The sequence below is a fragment of the Hemitrygon akajei genome, chromosome 6, assembly GCF_048418815.1.
Source record: "Hemitrygon akajei chromosome 6, sHemAka1.3, whole genome shotgun sequence".
NCBI classification, from domain to species: Eukaryota; Metazoa; Chordata; class Chondrichthyes; order Myliobatiformes; family Dasyatidae; genus Hemitrygon; species Hemitrygon akajei.
The window spans coordinates 135,572,425-135,594,702 of record NC_133129.1 but is presented as its reverse complement, the minus strand read 5'-3'; the positions used below and the strand labels follow the sequence as shown (position 1 = coordinate 135,594,702).

Sequence of the window (22,278 nt, the reverse complement as noted above, 5' to 3'; positions counted from 1 at the left end):
CTTAATAAGCTGGTAAGGAAGGCGGGCTCTGTCGTGGGCAAAGTACTGGAGAGTTTAACACTGGTAGCTGAGCGAAGGGCGCTGAGTAGGCTACGGTCAATTATGGATAACTCTGAACATCCTCTACATAGCACCATCCAGAGACAGAGAAGCAGTTTCAGCGACAGGTTACTATCGATACAATGCTCCTCAGACAGGATGAAGAGGTCAATACTCCCCAATGCCATTAGGCTTTACAATTCTACCGCCAGGACTTAAGAACTTTTTAAAAGCTATTATTAATGCTTTTTGAGATAGTGATTTAGATGCAGATCATATTTTTTACTGAGTTAAGTATTGTATGTAATTAGTTTTGCTACAACAATTGTATGGGACATTGGAAAAAAAGTTGAATTTCCCCATGGGGATGAATAAAGTATCTATCTATCTATCTATCTATCAACCAAGTTCCAACCACTTTGATTTCAATATCACAAGACACAAGAGCGTAAGACATAGGGGCAGAATTGGAGCATTCAGCCCAACGACCCTGCTCCCCCATCTCATCATGGCTGATTTATTATTCCACCAAAACCCATTTCCCTCCCTTCTCCCTGCAAGCTAACCTTTCGGGAATCCTGCATGAGGACTCCAAAGTCCCTTTGCAACTCCGATTTCTAAATTTTCTCCCTATTAAGAAATTAGTCCACGCCTTTATTCCTTCTACCAAAGTGCATGACCATACAGTTCCCTACACTATATTCCATCTGCCACTTCTTTGCCCATTCTCCCAATCTATCCAAGTCCTTCTGTATATTCCCTGCTTCCTCAGCACTACTTGCCCCTCCCCCGTCTTTGTATCGTCCACACATTTGGTCAGACCTTCATGCTCCAGAAACAAAATTCTGACATAAAATGTCTACAATTAATATCAATACGAGCATCACAACCAACTTTCAAATGCAAGAGTTTTCAACCTCACAGCACTACAAAATAACAAGTATTATCCTAACATTGTTTCCCTTGAAACTACACTAGTTATAGACCCAACATTCAAATTATATTGCTTGCCACTTCATTGCTTTCTCCACACTCTCACACAAGACTGAGCCTTCTTACAGTTTCGCAAACTCTGCAGTAACCTGAACCTACAGGCAATGGATTTTTGTCTCCACCCAACAATATTTTTACTGGATGGCATGGAGACAGACCACAATCAATTCCTTGGTCTCACTGATGTTGAGTATAAGGTGGTTGTTGCAACATCACTCACTCAACCAGGTGATCTACCTTACTCCTGTACGCCTCCTCATCACTCTCAGAAATTCTGCCAACAATAGTTGTGTTGTCAGCAAATTTATAGATGGCATTTGAGCTGAGCCTAGCTGCACAATCGTGGGTGTAGAGAGAGAAGAGCAGTGGGCTAAGCACACATCCTCAAAGTGCACTAGGGTTGACTGTCAGCAAGAGGAGACGTTATTTCCCATTTGCACAGACTGTGCTCTCTCGGTAAGGATCCAGTTGCAGAGAGGTACAGAGACCCAGGTTTTAGAGCTTGCTGATTAGAACTGAGGGAATGATTGTGATGAACGCTGATAAAAGGATTAAATAATTTCAATAAAAAGTAGGCTGTCGTAGGTATGACTATTGTCCAGGTGATTCAAGGCAGAGTAAAAAGCCAGGGAGATTGCTTCCCCTATAGACCAATTGTAGCAATACACAAACTGCAGTGGGTCCAGGTCCTTGCTTAGGCAGGAATTGATTCTGGCCGTGACCAACCTCTCAAAGTACTTCATCATAGTAGATGTGAGTGCAACTGAGCGATAGCCGTTGAGGCAGCTCACCCTGCTCTTTTTGGGCACTGGTATGATTGTTGCTCTCTTGAAGCTGGTGGGAACCTCCATATCAGCAGTGAGAGATTGAAGATGTCCTTGAACACTCCCAGCAGTCGGTTGGCACAGGTTTTCGATGCCTTACCAAGTACAGTATCAGGGTCTGTCAGCTTGCGAGGGTGAATGTTCTGACATCATCCTCAAAGATAGATGACAGGGTCATCAGATGCTACAGGGATTTGCATAGTAGTTTTTAATTCTCCCTTTCAAAGTGTGCATAAAAGGCATTGAGCTCATCTGTGAGTGAAGCATCACAGCCATTTATGACATTGTTTCATTCTGCAGGAGGTAATGGCCTGCAAACCTAACCTCTGCTGACGTGTATCTGATTCGGTCTCTAACCTCAACCAGAATTGTTCTCTCACTCTTAAAATAGCCTTCAGTAGGCTATATCTGGATTCCTTGTTCTGGATCACTAGTATTGAATACCACAGATCTAGCCCTCAAGTAGCGTACACATCTCCTGGTTCATCCACAGCATTTGATTTGGGTACGTCCGGTATGCTCTCAAATGCACACGCCCATCCACACAGGTCCTGATGAAGTCAGACTCAAACACAAATCCCTGAACAGTCCACCAACTCAGAGCAGTCCTGTGAGCATTTCTCTGCCTCCCTTGATCCTGGTCGTCACCACTGATACTGTGGGCTTCAGTCTCTGCCTATACACTGGGAGTAGAAGTACAGCCAGGTGATCAGACTTCCCAAAGTTTGGATGTGGAATGGTACAATAAGCTTTCTTGATGAGAGCATAACAGTGGTCAGGTGTGCTGGCTCCTCTGGTTCCACAAGTGTAAGGTTGGTCTTAGTACTTCAGAGACATCTTCAAGCTGGTTTGGTTGAAATCTCCCACAATGACAGGGAAGGCATCAGGGTGCGCAGTTTCATGCCTGCTGATTACGCTCCTCAATCATTCCAGTGCTGGCCTGATGTAGAACATATACTGCTACCAAGCAGAAAACTTCCTCAGCAAATAAAAAGGATGAACTTTGACCGCAAGATGTTCCAGGTTGGATGAGCAGGACTAACATAGAGCCACCATGTTTGTTTACCACAATGATTGAATCAAAAGATCGTCCACCTCATCTGTCTGTAAAAGACTGCCCTGTCTTTGCAGAGTCTGGAAAAGAAGCTGTGCTGCATCCAAAATTGCGAGTGTGAGCCATCTTTCCATAAAGCAGGGTACACACTGGCCTCTGATGTCTCTCTGGTAGCACCATCTTGCTTGGAGGTTTTCAAATTTATTTTCCAGAGAATGAATATTCAACAGCAGGACAGTCGGGAATGGAAGTCTCAGGCCTCTGAGTTTCATTCATACCCGTTGACTGGCACAGCATTCCAGTTTCCATTTTGATAAAGGGGAACTGAAGCTGTAACCAAAGTCTGCCATCTGAGGCTCGTTGACTTTGAATATCAATAGATGTTTTAAACATCTTAAAACAATGCTGTTTACTGACGTACCCATGGCTGCAACCAAGGATTTCAGCTGTAGTGGTCCTAAACTGGAATATTTGATTCCTTTTGGAGCTGTACGCAGAGTCGCCACTTATCAACGCCACCTTCAGGAAGGGCAAGTCAAGGGAACACACACCAGCCCTCAATGTGGGATCAGCGTGTAAGGGTGAACAATTTCAAGTTCCTGAACGAACTATCCTGGGCCCAACATATAACCATATAACAATTACAGCACGGAAACAGGCCATCTCGGCCCTTCTAGTCCGTGCCGAACATATTGATGTGATTACAAAGAAGGCACGACAGTAGCTATGTTTCATTAGGAGTTTGAGGAAAATTGGTATGTCACCAAAGCCACTCGCGAATTTCTACAGTTGTAGCTTGGAGAACTTCTTACTGTTTACGACATCATCTGGTATGGAGGTGCCATTGTATTGGATTGGAAAAAACTACAGAAGTTGTAAACTCAGCCAGCTCCATAATGGGCATTAGCCTCTGCTGCATGTAGGATATCCTCAAAAGGCAATGCCTCAGAAAGGTGGCATCCGTCATTAAGGACCCCCATCACCCAGGACATGCCCTCTTCTCGGTGCTACAATCAAGATGGTGGTACAGGAGCCTGAAGACACACTCAACATTTCAGGAACAGCTTCTTCTCTTCTGCCATCTCTGAATGGACAATGAAGCCATGAATACTGCATCAAGTTTTTTCCTCTCTTTTTGCACTACTTATTTAATTTTAAATAAAGGAAGTAGGCTGGTAGGCTGTTTCAAGCATCTTGGAGAACTTGCCACAGTTGTTCTGCAGACCTTGGCTGTCTCATTTGCTCCTGGCTCTCCAGGTAATCCCAGACAGCCTAGGTGATGTTGAGATCAGGCCTCTGTGGAGGCTGTACCGACTGAAACCATACAAAAAAAAAATCTAGAGTGACATCTGCCAGAGATATTAAACACAATTCTAACAGACCATATGCATCTGAACATCAGCTACAGATAAAGGTCCCAAGTAGGAGGAAGCACAGCCTTGGCTAATCATCCAAGGCTTTTCAATCCAATTTACCAAATTCACATCTGGACCTTGCTGACCACCTATGTGTATAGCATCTAAACTTTTTCCACTTTTTGTTGTTACTCTTGCTACCTTAAATATAGGCACACACAATACTGGACTGTTGTCACAGTTGAAGATTACTGACACCATCAACTTCCTAACATCAGCTCAGTGAATGTCTTGTCAATTTCAACGCCTTCTCCTCTTCTTGATTTATTGCAAGACCGCACAGCCACTGGCACATGTGAGCCAGCCCTTAAAGGAAGCCATGCACAATGCACTCAATGTTTTCTTAAAGAATGACTATTGTGATGGTGGGAGAAACGAAGCAAAGTGCTGTCAGGGTTTCAGAATGGGGCCTTGACAGGCTGGTGGAAAACATTAACCACTGCAGAGATGAGCCTTACAAACACCAAAACTCAACGCCACAATTAGGCACCCCATTCAGGGGTTTGTCAGGAAGCCATTTATGATACCCTCCCTCAAACAGAAGAGGGCAAACTGAAAAAAAAACAGCAACCTGGGAAGATGTTAAGTGAATTAAAAAAAACAAGTCTACCTCAGTGATGGGGATTCAATTGTCTTCTCAATACTGACCTTTTTACCTAGACCTGAGCCTAAACTTTTAAATGATTACTTTAATTTAGCACTAATTATGCAAAATACAACAAAGTGGAACGAAAACGTCATTTTACTATACTCTTAAGGCACCTCATACAATTAATGGTACAAGAGTTTAAATGGAAATTACATGTCCTCAAATCCTTCAAACACTTTGTACAGTTCGGGATACAAATTCAAGTATGGACATACCATTCTAATGCGGTGAGATGCTTCATTCTGCCCTCTGCTGCAGTACTGTGGGATTTTCTTTTTCCTTACCAAACATCACACAATTCCCCTAAAGCTGACAGTTTGATACAATTAAAGTGCTAAGGTCCAGTCATTGGGAGCTGAATTCATAGTATCGTTTTTCCTTTCACTTTACAGCCAGCAGGTAGGTACATACACCATGAAGGCCTAGATTGAAATCTGCATCCTACACACTGTGAAGCAGAATCTAACAAATTGCAAAAGCCCATGATTCATAATTTATACAATTATGAGGTCCAATAAGACAATAAAGCTGTGTTAATATTGTGAGTATGAGCTGTTATAACCCGGCGTTAGTTTGCATTAGGACTGGGAATATCTATGTAAACACTTACGTCACTACTTCAGCCTGCCACCCACTAGAAGAGAGAAAGAACATCAAATCAAGAGGAGAATGAGACCAATTAATAACAATTAGATCAAAGCTATGAAGTGTATGCTCTTACTTTGGTCCACCACACTCTATAGCTGAAGCTTTGACCACTGGTAGCGCTTGGACAGCTGCTGGTTCAATACTCAACGTGTTGTTCTCGACAGCAGCCTGGACCGCTTCTGTCAGCTGAGAAACAGGAGTGAGAGTGAAGGGAAGGAAAATAAATAATGAGGCAGAAAAAGAAACAAAGAGGACAAAGCACAAGACAGAGACAACAAATGCATAAACAAAGTTGATGAGAGCCACACATAGAGGTAAACAGAAGCAGACAATCACAGTATACAAGATACAAAAAGAGGGAGGATAGGGTAGCATGGCAGAGAGACAGGAAAGAGAAGAAATAGACAAAAAATATTAGTCAACATACACATAATTTTCCTTATTAACAAGGGGATAATCTTGCCCAAATATTGAGAAAGACCTAAAACTCAGTTATAGTCTAATCTTTCTCCTATCTAATACTAACAGCTGTTCTAGAACAAGAAATAAGATAACTGTAGCACTGCTTTCATTTCCCCTCCACTTTCTTCTTATTTTGTTAAGGTTTAAATATTACACTTGACTCAGCTGCCTCTGAAATCCCTTCGCTGTTTCAACAATACTGCAGTTATCAAAATTTGCACGTAAAGTCAGAAAGTAATGAACAGTAACTTCTGTATTTTCATAACCAGAAGTGAACTGAATCAAGGTTTGCATTCACTGTTGCTTCAAGGCTCAAAAGACATCACATGGGCTCTTTGAAAATTGAACCTTCATCTTCTAAAATGGCCATGAGGAATTCACAAACTCACCTCGTGTTTGGCGAAGGAAAGGCATGGACCAATGTCTTCTTGGTAAATCCTTTCTAAGAACGGGCAAGCCTTATCCAGAGTCGGTTCCTCCTTCCATGTCTGGAACTCATCAAATAAAATCAGGTCGATCTACAATGGAAAGGCATTCACATTAATAACAGCATTTTGCTGGCTTCTAAATTGTCGTGTGCACCTTTAGATGGAACGCCATCACTGCTGATTTGTTATTAAGGAAACATATATTCTCCCTCTCACCCCAGAGTACAAATTGATGAGTATCAAATGCCCATCGGTAGCCCACTCGATGTTATTTTTAAGTAAAGTGAATCAACAGGCCGTGCTAGACAACAAAATCAAAGGACAATCCTACCCTTGCTGGACATCCACACATATGCAGGTTATCAGACTCTGTGGTGGGGAGTTAAGGTTAAGCAACTTTCTTGAGAATTACCTATTCTTATTAATTTTCCCTTCCCCACTCTAAGATCTATCATACAGTTCAACCTACCATCTAATTTTGTGTACAGCAGTGATGATTTCTACAATTCCTCTGTGCATATGGCCATGCACCATGCCTCCCAATGTATTTTCTTGGTATGCATTCCCACATGCTTCCTATAATCCCAACATTACTTCAAAATATATTGAGGAATATTTAAATAAGGAATTGAAGTAAAAATGAACCTAATTGCCAGTTTTCCCATTCTATTTATGTTTCATACTTTTATTTTTATGTCTAAAGCCTTAGCAACAAGATTAGATGCACCTTGCTAATTAATACAGTAAAGAGATTAACCCTCAGTTGGTTGGCATAAAGGCATTCCCCCAATTCATTCATTGATTAATGGTGAGGAAGGGCAGTGCCCTATTTATTAGTTCCTGAAGAAGGGATGAACCCCAGTCATCCTCAGTCATTCATTTATTTAAGAAGAAAGAGAACGTCGCAATCAATCATTGGATGTGAAGGGCATTAACAGGTTTACAAGTGATTGATTTATCCCGGTCATAGTGAAAAAGACGTTTAACCCAATCATAACGGAGCACTCTGATCATAGTGGTGAGGCCATACCAGAGTCATTCATCAGGTACCCTAATTGACTGTGGGGAATAAAGGAGCAATGCATTCAGTATTAAAGAACTTGTCAGGAAGGAAGTACCCTGATTCTCATTGACAGAGGAGGAATGAATCTATCCTAATCACTCACTACTTCCAAGGTCAATCCTCCAGGGGTGATTAAATATTGCTACTCATTGACTTGGTCTTAATATCTTGACTTCCATTTGATTCCTCTTTTCTCTTCAACTGATTATCTGCCTGTTTGTGATTATCAATTGAGAAAGCTGATGCATTTCAAAATTAGCGGTCTGAGCTCTATATCATGTCTACCAAGAAATAGATTGAGAAGGTCCCAGAGATAATTTCACTTACCCTTATACCCAGCAGCTAGGGAAGGCATTCAGTCAAAGGTGCAATGTGCAGCACACCTATAATATGCCTTGTTACCTGTACATTAACTATTTAATCACATTTTATCTGCTTGGGCTGCAGATGAATAATCACATGAGCAGGTCCTTCCAATAAATTCTTTCAGTGCAGATTGGATGAGGAGGAACAAACATGCAGACATAAGTACATTTATTTCGGAATATCATTCTAGACTGGGCAGAGCAAAAGGTGGCAACAGTACCTGATGCTCCCGCTTGGATGGTGACTTGGAAAGGTGCTCAAATGGCTCAGGTGTGACATAGATCGCCCTCCCAGGTACGATACAGAGAAGCAGAGACAGAAGAGTAGGTACCCCTGGCTTCAGGAGCACCATGAAAAATTAACGTTAGAAGAATTTGAATATTATACAAGACAGACAGGGAAGATCACCATTATGGAGAAAAGTACAAACAACTCAAAGTTTTGAGAATAACAGCAGAATCACTTTAATATTAATTCAGTTCTCAAAAGAGAGCACATTAAAAGACAGTCACAGGGGAGAGAAGCAGATACACAATCACACACACAGACACATTTAAACACAACCTCACTCGTTACTCCACCATCCCTTCCCGTAAGGAATGGGAGGGAAGAGAGGACAAGAGAGGGAAAAAAATTAGCAGAATGGTGGGGTGAGGAAATGAGAGGAAGAGGTAAGAGTGAAAGGGAACAGAAGTGAAAGGAACAAAAGAAAGATAAAAAGAGAATACAAAGAGCACAGCAATAACTATGAACAGAAAGAACCTCAAATAGAGTCCACTAAGCTCAGGTTGATGGGTTAATTCAGTTTTTAACCCACGCAATCTGATAGTATTCTTTCATACGGGAAGTGTCAAATATCATTTCATATAAATGATAAAATTGCACTTCTCATTTAGCCTGGCCTAAGTAGCTGGGAAGATGTTGCAGTCGATTGATAAATATGGGATCTTAAGAATACTTGGAGGCATATGATAAAGTAGGCCAAGGTCAGCATGGATTCCTTAAGGGAAAATCTTGCCCAGCAAATCTAATGGAATTCTTTTAAGGAAACAATAAGCAGGATAGACAAAGGAGAATTAGTTGATGTTATGTAACTGGATTTTCCCAAAGTCTTTGACAAGGTGCCACACACAAGGCTGCTTAACAAGAGCCCGTGGTATTACAGGAAAGATTCTAGCATGGAGAGAGATTTGGCTGATTGGTAAGAGACAAATAATAGGGATAAAGGAAGCCTTTTCTGTGACTACCGGTTTTCTATAGGGGTCGGTGTAGGGATCACTTCTTTTTATGTTATATGACAAGGATTTGGATGATGGAATTGATGGCTACGTGGCCATGTTTGTGGATGATATGAAGATAGATCGAGGGGCAGATAGTGTTAAGGAAGCAAAGAGGCTGCAGAAGGATTTGGACAAATTAGGAGAATGGGCAAAGAAGTGGCAGATGGAATACAGTGTAGGGAAGTGTATGGCCATGCACTTTGGTAGAAGGAACAAAAGCATAGACTATTTTCTAAATGCGTAGAAAATTCAAAAATCTGAGATGCAAAAGGACTTGGGAGTCATCATACAGGATTCCCTAAAGGTCATCTTGCAGGTTGAGTCAGTGGTGAAGCCAAATGTAATATTAGCATTCATTTCGAGAGGACTAGAGTATAAAAACTAAGACGTAATGTTGAGGCTTTATAAAGCACTGGCAAGGCTTCACATGTAGTTTTGTGAGCAGTTTTGGGTCCCTTATCTAAGAAAGAATGTGCTGGCATTGGAGAGGGTTCAGAGGAGGTTCACAAGAACAATTCTGAAAATGAATGGACTATCATATGAGGAGCGTTGGATGGCTGTGGACGTGTACTCACTGGAATTTAGAAGGATGAGCAGGCGATCTCATTGAAACCTATTCAATTCCTTAAGGACTAGATAGAGAGTATGTGGAGAGGGTACTTCCTTTAGTGGGGGAGTCTGGGATGAGAGGATACAGCCTCAGAACAGAGGGAAGTCCACTTAGAACGGAGATGAGAAAGAACTTCTTTAGCCAGAGGGGTGGTGAATCTGTGGAATTCATTGCCACAGGCGGATGTGGAGGCCATGTCACTGGGTGTATTTAAGTCAGAGGTTGATAGGTTCTTGTTTCGTCAGGGCGTGAAAGATTACGGAAAATTACGGAGAGGAAGCAGGAAAATGCGGTTGAGGGGGGAAATGGATCAGCCACGATGAAATGGTGGAGCAGACTCCATGGGCCAAATGGCTTAATTCTACTCCAATGCAAAACATTACTCCTGTTTACCATTCGCAAATAGAGCACAAATAAATTTTGGCTTGCATACTTGTTACCTCTTGAATGGAAGCATTTAAGACTTTCTCCCACACTTCTCCAGAGTGTGATCAAAAGTTAACTACGGTAATCTAACTTGCTGCCCATCTAACGTAATTAGTGATATACACACACAAAATGCTGGAGGAACTCAGCAGGTCAAGCAGCATCTATGGAGGGGATATTTCAGGCTGAGACCCTTCATTGGGTCTGGTGGAAAAGTCTTGGCCCAAAGCATTAACTGTTGAGTTCCCTCCATAGATGTTGCCCAACTTCCTGACTTCTTCCAGCATTTTGTGTGTGGAGCTTAAGATTTCCAATATCTGCAGAACCTCCTGTGTTTTTTCTTAGTAATATTTCCCATGATTTTGTTCATTTCAGATCAAGCTACTTATGCTGATAGCATAACATTTCTCTTAAATGCTTAATTTACTTCAAAAATTTTACCTATATTTAATTTCTTAATAGTAGTTAAATAAAAGTTGGAGTCATCAAACTTGCTTTGGAGGTTGATGATAAACAGATTTGTTTCCACAGAGTTTAACTCAGTGATGCTCAAGGATTGAAGGAAATCTGAGCATGTCAAACTGGGCTAACGCTACCCTTGGAACAAAACGCTGGTCTGACGAAAACTAAATGCCAGAGGTCACAGTGAAATATTAGCTGGGATCTAGAAGTCACAAGGACTGTGTGGTTAAAAGCTAATAGATTCAGGATTTCACAATGACTGTCTTGTGACAGGACTCAAATAAATTGTCATTTTTGTGTGTGAAGCTCCCATTACACAGAACAGAGAACATAAAACAGAACAGTACAGCTCAGGAACAGGCTCTTCAGTCCACAATGTCTGCCAAACCAATGGCTAACTAAAGCAATCCTTTCTGCCAACATAGTCCATATCCCTCCATTTTCCTCACATTCACATGCTTATCTAAATGTCTCTTACAAGTCCCTAATGTATCTGCCTCTATCACCACCTCAAGCAGCACATTCCAGGCACCTGTGTGTGTATATATATATATATATATATATATATATATATATATAGATATATATATATATATATATATATATAATATATTTAAAAAACTTGCCTCTCACATCTCCTTTAAAATTACCCTCTCGAACCTTCAATGCATGCCCTCTGGTATTAGACATTTCAATCCTGGGAAAAAGAGACTGTTTATCTATGCCTCTGTCTTATAAACCACAATCAGATCTCCCCTCAGCCTCCACCGCTCCACAGAAAACAGCCAAAGTTGTTCCAACTTCTCGCTATAGCACATGATCTCCTGGCAAACCTCTTCTGCACCCTCGCCAAAGCCTCAACATCCTTCCTATAATAGCTTGGCTAGAACCGTATGCAATACTCCAGATGTGACCTCTAGAGTTCTATAAAACTGTACATAAACTTCCTGACTTTTGAAGTCAATGCCTTGGCTAATCAAAGCAAGCATGCCTTCTTAACCACTATCAACCTGCATAGCCACTTTCATGGAGCTATAAACTTCGACCCTAAGATCCATTCTGCTCATCAACACTCTTAAGGGTCTTGTCCTTATCTGTGACCGATCTCTTTTCATTTTGACTTACCAAAGTGCAACACTTTGCATTTTGCCGGGTCAAATTCCATCTCCCATTTCTCCGCCCATATCTGCAACCGATCTATATGCCAATGTAATCTTTGCCTGTCTTCTGCACTATCCACAACACCATCAATATTTGTATCATCTGCAAGCTTACTAACTTACCAATCTACATTTTCATTCAGATCATTTATATACATCACAAATGACTGAGATCCTGGTACAGATCCCTGCTGAACACCACTAATCACAGCTAGAATAAGTCCCTTCAACCACCACCCTGTCTTTAATGGGCAAGCCAGTTCCGAATTTAAACGGCCAATTCATCATGGATCCCATCCATTATAATCTTCTGGATTGACTTCCATGAGGGACCTTGCCAAACACCTTACTAAAATCCATGTAGATAACATCTAAAACTTCACTTTCATCATTCACCCTCGTCACCTCGTTTAAACACTCAATGAAGTTAGTAAGACATGACTTGCCTCACACAAGCCAAGCTGGCCCTCCCTAATTAGGACATAGTTCTCCAAATGCTCATAAATCCTATCCCAAAGAATTCTCTACCACTGACGTGAGACTCGCCAGTCTAAAGTTTCCAGGATTACCCCAGCTTCCTTCTTGAATATTGGAACAACGTAAGCTAACCGCCAGACCTCTGGGACACAAAGATGTTGGTCAAGGCCTCAGCAATATCTTCTCTTGCCTCTCTCAATAAACTGAGGTACATCCCATTAGGCTCTAGGGACTAATCCACTTTATTGTGCTTTAAGGGACCCAACACTACCTTCTCCTTTATCTCAATGTCCTAGCACATCAATACACTCAGCACCGATCTCCTTGTCCTCAACATCCTTCTCCTTGGTAAATACTGATGTAAAGACTCATTAAGGGCCTCACATATATCTTTCACATCCAAGCAATTTTTATTTATTTATTAATACAACACAGAATAGGCCCTTCAAGTCATGCCGCCCCAGCAACCCACGTCAAACCTGATTAACCTTGACCTAACCATGGGACAATTTACACTGACCTATGAACTTCACGCTGCATCTGTGATGTGGGAGGAAACCGGAGCACCTGAGGAAAACCCATGCATTCCACGAGGAGGACGGACAGACCCTGAAGTTGAACTCTGAAATGCCCCGGGCCGTAATAGCATTGTGCTGTCCACTACACTGACCTGGCACCCAAATGTTTCCCCCTTTATCCTAGAGTGGTCCCACTCTCTCCTTTGTCTTCTTCTTGCTTCAGATGTATATATAGAATATTTTGAGATTCTCTTTAATTCTACTTGCCAAAAACTTTTCATGGGTCCTCCTGGGCTTTGAACTTCCCTTCTTGAGTTCTTTTCTGACTTCTTCATAATCCTCCAGGGCTCTATTTGATTCTAGCTTCCTAAGCATTACATACTTTTCCTTATTCCTCTTGAATAATTCATCACCAATCTAGACATCCAAGGTTCTCTCATCTTGCTATTCTTGTCCTTCCTCCTGACTGGAACACACCTGTCCTGTACTCTGTGTCGTTGGTCTTTAAACACCCTCCACATGTCAGATGTGGACTTGCCCAAAAATAGCTGTTCCCAATTAACTCTCCCTAGTCCCTGTCTAATGCTCCCATAATTTGCCCTTCTCCAGTTTAATACTCTCCCGCAAGGTCCATGCTCAACTTTGTCTATAGCTACCTTAAAACGTAGGAAGTTGTGATCACGGTTCCCTAACTGATCACCCACGGAAAGGGTCAGTCACTTGGCCAGGCTCATTACCCAACATCAAGTCTAGTATAGCCTCTCCTCTTATACATATTGATTTAAGAAACCCTCCTGGATGTACCGAACAATCTCTGCTCCATCTCAGCCACTGCCACTAAGAGGGTCACAGTTTATATTAGGGAAGTTGAAGACCCCATGACCCCTTTTGTTTTTACACCTTTTCTTAATCTGCTTGTCCAGGTGGCTACTACGTGGTCTGCAGTACAACCCTATCAGTGATTATACCCTTCTTATTTTTCAGTTCTACTCATATAGACTCAGAGCCTTTTCCTCAACCACAGGGCTCTGCAGAGAGTGGTGCAGATAGCCAGAGCATCTTTGGATGTGAACTTCCCACTATTCAGGACACTTACAGAGACAGGTGTGTACAAAGGGCCCGAAGGATTATCGGGGACCCAAGTCACCCCAACCACAAACTGTTCCAGCTGCTACCGTCTGGAAAACGGTACTGCAGCATTAAAGCCAGGACCAACAGACTCTTGGACAACTTCTTCCACCAGGCCATCAAACTGATTAATTCACGCCGACACAACTGTATTTCTAAGCTATATTGACTGTTCTGGTATATGTCTTACTATAGATACTAATTATAACAAATTACTGCAAGTTGCATATTGCACAGTCAGACGGAGATGTAACAAAGATTTTTACTCCTCACACACGTGAAAGATGTAAGAAAGAAAGTCTATTCAATTTATTATGTCCCTTCTGAATGCAGGAGCGATATGGTCCCCAAAGAAGTAGTAACTTTCCCACTCCCTTTACCTGTCCTGTCAATGCTTTCAAAACATCCCTGGAACGAACATACGAACTGTCAGTTTTCTTTCTCTCTCTCCCTCTCCCTCTCTCTCAAAAACAGGTCTCTGTAATGGCCACAATAGCATAGTTCCATCTACTGATCAACACTCTACATTTATCTTTATCCATAATGCTCCATTAATATACACACTTCAAACTCTCCATTACTTTGCTTCTGCCTGTTGTTACTGGCCCTGATAGCTATCTTTCTCTCCACCTCTCCACTTTCTGACCTGGTGCTGTGGCTCCCTGTCAAACTAATTTCAACCCTCCTGAGTAGCACTGGTGAACCTCTCGGCCAGGATATTGGTTCCCCTCCAGTTTAGGTGCAATCCGTCCCTCTTGTACACGCCAACCCTGCCCCAGAAGAGGGTCCAATGATCCAAGAGTCTGAAACCTTGCCACCCCCAACAGCCACTCATTCTTCTGTTCTATCATCCTATTCCTGCTCTGATGAGGAATCCAGAGATGACTACTTTGGAGATCCTGCCCTTCAGCCCCTTTCCCAACTCCCTATAACTCTCTGCACAGGAGTTCTTTCCCCTTTCTTCCCATGTCATTAGTGCCAATGGCACCAATGCCTCTGGCTGCTCATCTCCCTTTTGAGAATATTCTGCAGCTTCTCCCAGATCTCCTGAACCCTAGCATTGGAGGTAATGCACCAACCTGGCACCCCTTTCTCAGCCTTTGCCAGGTCCCCCATCAAGTTTATTCCTGCAGAGCCACGGTGCCACTCGCCTGGCTGCTTCTGCTGTGCCCCAATGGGTCACCACTGCCACCATTATCCAGAGGGGTATACTTGTTGCTGAGGGTAGTGGTCACAGGGGAACCCTGACTGACTGTTTACTCCCCTTACTTCTCCTGGTGGTCACCCATCTATTATCTGACATCTGCTCTCTGGGTGTGACCACTTCAGTAAAAGTCTCATCTGTGAGGTTTCACCCTCCTGGCTGGCCCTGAGTTCCCCTTCCTTGATCTTGTCAGACAGGAGCTGATGTTGGGTGCACTTCCTGCAGATGTAATCTGAGAGAGACTGTCAGGTACACTGAATTCCCACAACTCACAGGAGGAGCATTCCACTGCCTTAACCATCCTATCTACACTGAACCAAAGACTAAGAATTTACACACAAAAAAAAAAGCTTACCTTTATCTTCTCTCTGAATCCTTTGGCTCAACTTTCCAAACCCAAATGTCACAATTAAAATAAATGATAACGACTCAGCACACTTAGGCTCCACCTGTTCTCACCAAAGCCTGTTGAACCAAAGTCTAGCCACTCTAACACACTCCAACAATGGCTGCTCCCACAATAGCCGTTCTGATAACACCTCCCTTCTTTTAGTGGCTCAAATAAAACTCACTCCTGGCGAGACTTGTTCCTTTCAAATGGTAACAATGCCGCTCTCTCACTCGCGAACTCAAAGACTTTATTCAAAGACAATACCATTCTGAGGAACATGTACTTTGACTCACTTGATAGGTATACAGGGAGACAGAGCAAACAGAGAAATAAGCAGAGGAACAAGCTGGCATACAATGAGACTAGCAGGTTTACTGACAGGCAAGCAAAAGGAACAGACAACTAAGAGAGGAGGAACAGACTGACGATATATCAGATATACTTTTACACTTACCTCCCTACCATCCTTATTTAGAGTCTGCAACTGCGCGTTCTGTGTTGCTGCTGTGACGATGGCACTGCTCATGCTTTTGTTGCGACCATGGCCCTTTTTAAAGACAGCTTTAGAGGGACACTGGAGCTGTGGATGTAGCTCTCTATTGGGAGATGATGGTGTAGACGTAATGACCAGTGTCTTCAGTGCAGTTACCTCTGCCAGTAGCACATCGATCTAAGTTGGGAAAAAGAGTAACTATTCACTGGCCAGCAAAATAACAGAAAATTACTAAAACTTGTGATAGCTTGTTTGTGTGTTTTTTTGTTGCACAATAAGGTGAAGTAGATCAATGGGGAGGAATGAATATTTTTATTTCAGCCAGCCACAGGTTCATTTTATAACCACCTATCTGAAAGAAAAGTTTAATCTCATCTCTCAAGCTCGAGGAACATCACCTCATCTGTGTGAGCACATTGGAGATGTCCAGACTCAATATTAAATTCTCCATCTTCAGGTAATTCACTCCTTCATTCTATCAATACAAAACTGACCATTACTGTCCATCACCACTTTGGCTCAGTTTCCTTTTTATTGTTATATTTTGGCCTGATGAACATGTCCCACAGCCTCAACATTAGTGAAGAAGCTCATGCTAGAGTTATAGAATCATACAGCACAGAATCGAGCCCTTCAGTCCATCTCGTCCATGCTGACCTGGATACATGCTAATCTCATTTGCTTCTAACTGCCCATTAACTTAAAAGCAGACAAGTGTACCATGAACCATCCACGGTATCGATCTTTTTAAAGCTCCCTACAGGACAAGCCAATCGGCAAGGCAAATATGTGTGAGAGATGAAGATCACCTACCTTGCCCTGTGCTTCTTTAAGCTGCTTCTCAGCTGCAGCTTGTTTAGTGTTTGCTTCTCTCACCATCTTGTGTGCTTCCTGGTTACATGAAAAAGAGAAGTGAAAGAACGGTAATAGTGAATGGCTATTCTAGTTAAGTAGTTTACCATTTTAGTAGTAAACACTGAAATCAACCCCATCTTCATTAGTGGAGCCATTCATTCTCTGAATCAGTGACCAAGGAAGGGGTCTCTTGGCCACCTCTGATTGGAGAGACAAAGTAAGGGGACCTCATACATCAATTGAGGAGGGAAAATAGGCCTCAAGCAGTACGTGATTGGAAAGTGACTATATTGCCAGCAGTACCTCAAAGAGACTAGCCGTCAGCTCTTCCAGCTCCTGTTCCAACTGCTCCCGCACTTTAGACAGCTTCTCACATTCTTCATCCTTAAGCTTCAGCTCCTGGGCAAAGAACACCATAAGGGCATGTCACACGGCTGACAAAACTTCCCTCCATCACTGGTTGATTTACTCAGTGGCTCCAATGTGAACTCATCATCTAAAATCTTCCCGAGTGGGTCAGACCCTTGTCTGTACCTGTGGGTTTCAACTCGAGTAATCATATTCAACGCAAGCAGCGCCTTTGTCTTGTGAGGCAAGCGTAATGGAGAAATTAGCTATTGCATTGTACGTGCTCCAGAGCATTTAATGCGAACACTTTCTGCTTGAGCTTCCATGTTTGTGGACAGCAGGAGAGAATAGGAACAGATGCAGCTGCAATGTGAAATACTCAACAGCAAGCAGCATCTGAACTAACTCTGATAACTGGGCATCTTTAATGGCATCTGTGAACTATGATCCAGCATCACTTTAGCACCTGAACAGGAATGGAGACAAACGGGGAGATAAAACAATAAAAGGACCAGTTGAAGCAATTTTTACTGGTCATTTCCCATATCCAAGCTTATACTAGATTCCATGAGACATTATAATACACAATGTACTACTCTTCTTTTAATGGAGACCCCCAACAAATTATAACTACAAAAGGTTAGTTGTTGTAAAAGGGCATTTTTTAGCTCAAAGGCTAACTTTTTATTACAATCATATTTATCCACAGATTTACAGCAGCCTTAAATCGTCACTCCTTCCCCTGAAGAAATGCTAATATCATAAAGTTTAGAATAAAGTTGGGCATGGACACAATGGACCAAATGGCCTCCATCTGTGCTTTGAATTTCTCTGATTCAAACGGTTAACTGTCTTCGTCATGAAGATGTTTTCAAAGATTCCTCACTAGTGGTCTGCGGCTGTGCTATTGGGTGACATTTTCAAATCGGATGGACTCATTTGCACATAGACATCCAAAAACAAAATCATTGTTGATGCTGGTTGTGCATCTAAAACTACAATAGGTAGTTAAAGCTAATAGACTGTCCTCTCTCCTGCGACATTATGCCCTATTGTAGGAAGTCACTTCCCACCCTGAAATGCTATTCATTTTGCACAAACTGTACATGGAGTGTAAATAATGCACAATTTGGTAAGGTGGTAAACACAACAGATAACCCTCCTAGTCATCTCCTGTTCAAGATTTGTCACATCAACATGTGAGCAGCTCAAAATTCTAGCACAGACAAGTCAACTGCAAAGATGGATTTGGATGGTTCCCCATTGTAAGTTGAACCTGGAAGATAAAGATGCATGGAATTCAGGGTAAATTGCAAGTTGGGACTTGGAACTGGCTTGCCCACAGAAGACAGAGTGAGGGTTGAAGGCTATTACTCTGGTTGGAGGTCTATGACCAGAGTATTCTGCAAGGAGCAGTGTTGGGACCTCTGTTGTTTGTGCTATACATCAATGATTCAGATGAAAATGTAGTTGGGAGGATTAGCAAATTGACACCAAGATTAAAGGAGTTGCAGAGAGTGTAAAGGACTTCTGAAGAATATAGTAGATATACACTCAGTGGCCACTTTATTAGGTACCTCCTGTGTGGTCCTCTGTTGCTGTAGCCCATCCACTTCAAGGTTCGACATGTTGTGCATTCAGAGATGCTCTTGTGCACACCACTGTTGTAATGCCTGGTTATTTGAGTTACTATCACCTTCCTGTCAGCTTTCACCAGTCTGGCTATTCTCCTCTCACTAACAAGGCGTATTCACCCACAGTAGTGTCACTCACTGCTTTTCGTTTCTCTCATCATTCTCTGTAAACGCTAGAGACTGTTATCCATGAAAAACCCAGCAAATCAGCAGTTTCTGAGATACTCAAACCATCCCGTCTGGCACCAAAAATCATTCCGCGGTCAAAGTCACTTAGATCACATTTCTTAGCCATTCTGATGTTTGGTCTGAACAGCACCTGAACATCTTGAACAACTTGGCCACATCAGGATGCTTTTATGCATTGAGTTGCTACCACGTGTGACTGATTTAGATATTTGCATTAACGAGCAGGAGTATAGGTATACCTTAGAAGCTGCCACTGAGTGTAAATTAGCTACAGATAAGGGCAGAGAAGTGCCAGATGGAGTTTAATCCAAGCAAGTGTGAAATGCCACACTTTGGGAGGTGAAAAGGAAGAAGTATACATTTACTGGCAGTCCCCTCAGGAGCATTGGGATTCAGAAGGATCTGGGGTTCAGGCACACAGTTCACTAGAAAGGGCTACTCAAATGGATAAGGTGGTAGAGAAGCTGTATCGAATGCTTGTCTTTACGTGTAAGACTGCTGAGTATAAGAGTAAGGAAGTCAAGCAGCAGCTATATAAAATTTTATTAGACCATACTTGGAGCGTTGCATGCAGTTGTGGATACCCCTTTATAGGCAAGATGTGGAGATTATGGAAGAGGTGCAGAAGATGGTTACCTGTAACAACAGGTTGGACATACTTGGTTGTTCTCCTTGAAGCGTTAAGAGACTGAAGGGAACCCTGATGGAGGTTTTTATAGGACAGTCGTAGGTAGGGCAGACATCAGAATTTGTTCCACAGGGTAAAAATATCAGACACAAGAGGACACACACAAAATGCTGGAGGAACTCAGCATTTTCATCAATGAAAAAGAGTACAGTCAATGTTTCAGGCAGAGACCCATCAGCAGGACTGCAGAAAAAAGATGAGTAAGAAGGCGGCAGAAGGGGAGGGAGAAACACAAGGCGATAGGTGAAACCAGGAGTGGGGAAAAGGGGAAGTAAAGAGCTGGGAAGTTGATTGGTGAAAGAGATACAGGGCTAGAGAAGGGAGAATCTGATAGGAGAGGACAGAGGCCATGGAAGGGGGAGGAGCACCAGAGGGAGGTGATGGGTAAGTGAGGAGATAAGGTGAGAGAGGAAAAAGTGGATTGGCAAATGATGAAGGAGGGGTATTACCAGAATTTTGAGAAATTGATGTTCACACCATCAGGCTGGATGCTACTAGACAGAACAAGATGTTGCTCCTCCAACTGACTGTGGCGTTATTGCGACAGTGGAGGAAGCCATAGACTGACATGTTGGAATGGGAACCGGAAGTGGATTTAAAATAGGTGGCCACTGGGAGATTCCACTTTTTCCAGCATCTGCAGACCTTCTCTTGTTTGGGATTAGACACAAGAGTATGCGGTTTTAAGGTTAGAGTGGGGAAGTTTAAAGGGAAAGTTTGTTTTTACACAGAGTGTGGCATATCCCTGGAATGGATTACCAGGGCAGCAGTGGAATCAGACAGTTTGGTGGAGTTTAACATACGAATATGAAAGAAATGGAGAGAGATGGATGATAAACTGGAGGAGGACAAATTGGCATCAAGATCAGCACGACATTGTGGGCTGAACGGCCTGTCCCGTGTTACTCTGTTCTCAACGTTCTATTTCACAGTATCCTGTTGCCTTGTTATATCTGTTGGTGGCACTGCTGTTGACTTTGGCACCAATTCAATAGAGCACTATAAATTTGCATAATTGCACATAAAACTTCCAACGGTTCTGCATCAATATAAAGTACTTCGGCTCACAAATTCATTTAATTTATGCTACTCTTAAACGTCTCATAACATCTTCAGCATCCACTCCCCAACCCCAACCCACTACCACCTGCTGCCCATCCCAAAGCTTGGATCTTTGCTGTCTCCATCCTCTGTTACAGAGAGTACCCACTTACCCTTTGTGCCTTTGCCAGCTCCTCCTTCAGCCTTTCTGACCCCTTCTCCCTTATTTCTACCGAGGAGCTCCGTAGCCGGGAAAGGTGATAAGCATTGCGAAGCATCTCCTCGCTCATGGGCTCAGAGTTCTCCTGTTGAGCATTTGCTGTGTGCTGCTCAGGCACAGCTTCCTCATCCAATGGCATTGCTTCTTTCCAGGTGCTAAGAGTTCGATTACTGGACAAACACTGACTCCCAACTGCTTGCTTCTGCTCCCTGGTGGAAAGATAGAGAGGAACCTTTGTGATGTACCCAAGCCATTAGGGTGAACCAGTCCACTCCAAATAATGATATTGCTTCAGGAATAAAATCTGAAAAAGACAGAGAAAAGACATTGGACGGGAAATGAGAAGGGTTGGGATGGATGGCACTTGGAAACAAGGAGAGCATCCACAGGAAACTAGTGCAGGGGATAAATGAGAAGAACCAAACGGGTGAGATACGAAGGAGAGAAAGAAAAATAGAGATCTCTAGTGATGGGGAATGAGGAAAAATGAAAGAAAATAGGAATAGAAAGAGATGGATCCAAAAAAAAATCTGAACATAGCTAAAGGTATGTCCTCACACTACTTGGCAAAAGATTGCAAACTACTAGTACATTTCTGTAAAACAGTGAAGGAAAAATTAGATAACATATTGGAACTAAGAATAACCTCAAGAAAGAGGAAATTATAACAGCTTTTCAATACAAGGTAAGTAAACACCACTGGTATAATGGATAACTTGGAGACCAAGTCACAGGAAAGCAGAGTCGTCCTGGGATTATAGAACCCTGATACTATCTTCCCTATTTTGGTTGCGGCAGCCTCCCGCAAAAGTGGAAATTTAAGGATCCACCCTGCTATGAATGTTGTGAAGCCATATAACCATACGTTCACGTAGGCAGTGACATTGCACAAGATATTCCACTATCGAGACATCACAGCTCCAATTACATAATCACAGCTCCAATTACATGTAATTGTCCTCTCCAGTCATATTTACCATTACCATTCCTTTGAGCATCATGCTATTATTCAGCATGGAGAATGCACTGCATAATCATGTTTTCAATGCTTTTTGTACAATTGTACCCAAAATTAATGGGTTTTCTCAGGCACATAGAAACACAAGTTATGTAATTCATATATACTGCAAACACTTACTGCCAACTTAAATTACTACAAATCAGCTAATTAAGCAAAATCTATCAACCTTTTGCCCTCAAAACAATCTATGTT

The 22,278-nt window shown here is 42.4% G+C and overlaps 1 protein-coding gene across 7 annotated transcripts in view; it reads right to left on the bottom strand.

The window, feature by feature from the left end:
* rab3il1 (RAB3A interacting protein (rabin3)-like 1) overlaps positions 1 to 22,278 on the bottom strand; it is a 63,352-nt gene that overhangs the window by 21,452 nt on the left and 19,622 nt on the right. The window contains exons 2-9 of one of the 7 annotated variants that reach the window (XM_073049325.1): positions 21,019 to 21,274; positions 17,249 to 17,344; positions 16,904 to 16,981; positions 16,052 to 16,267; positions 8,162 to 8,278; positions 6,474 to 6,602; positions 5,696 to 5,808; positions 5,585 to 5,608 (exon numbers count right to left, since the gene is read on the bottom strand). In XM_073049325.1, the coding sequence (XP_072905426.1) occupies positions 5,585 to 5,608; positions 5,696 to 5,808; positions 6,474 to 6,602; positions 8,162 to 8,278; positions 16,052 to 16,267; positions 16,904 to 16,981; positions 17,249 to 17,344; positions 21,019 to 21,274 (1,029 nt within the window). Of the gene's footprint in view, positions 1 to 5,584; positions 5,609 to 5,695; positions 5,809 to 6,473; positions 6,603 to 8,161; positions 8,279 to 16,051; positions 16,268 to 16,903; positions 16,982 to 17,248; positions 17,345 to 21,018; positions 21,370 to 22,278 lie in introns of all 7 variants that reach the window. The other 6 variants (XM_073049327.1, XM_073049326.1, XM_073049331.1 and 3 more) reach the window with 6 other exon arrangements.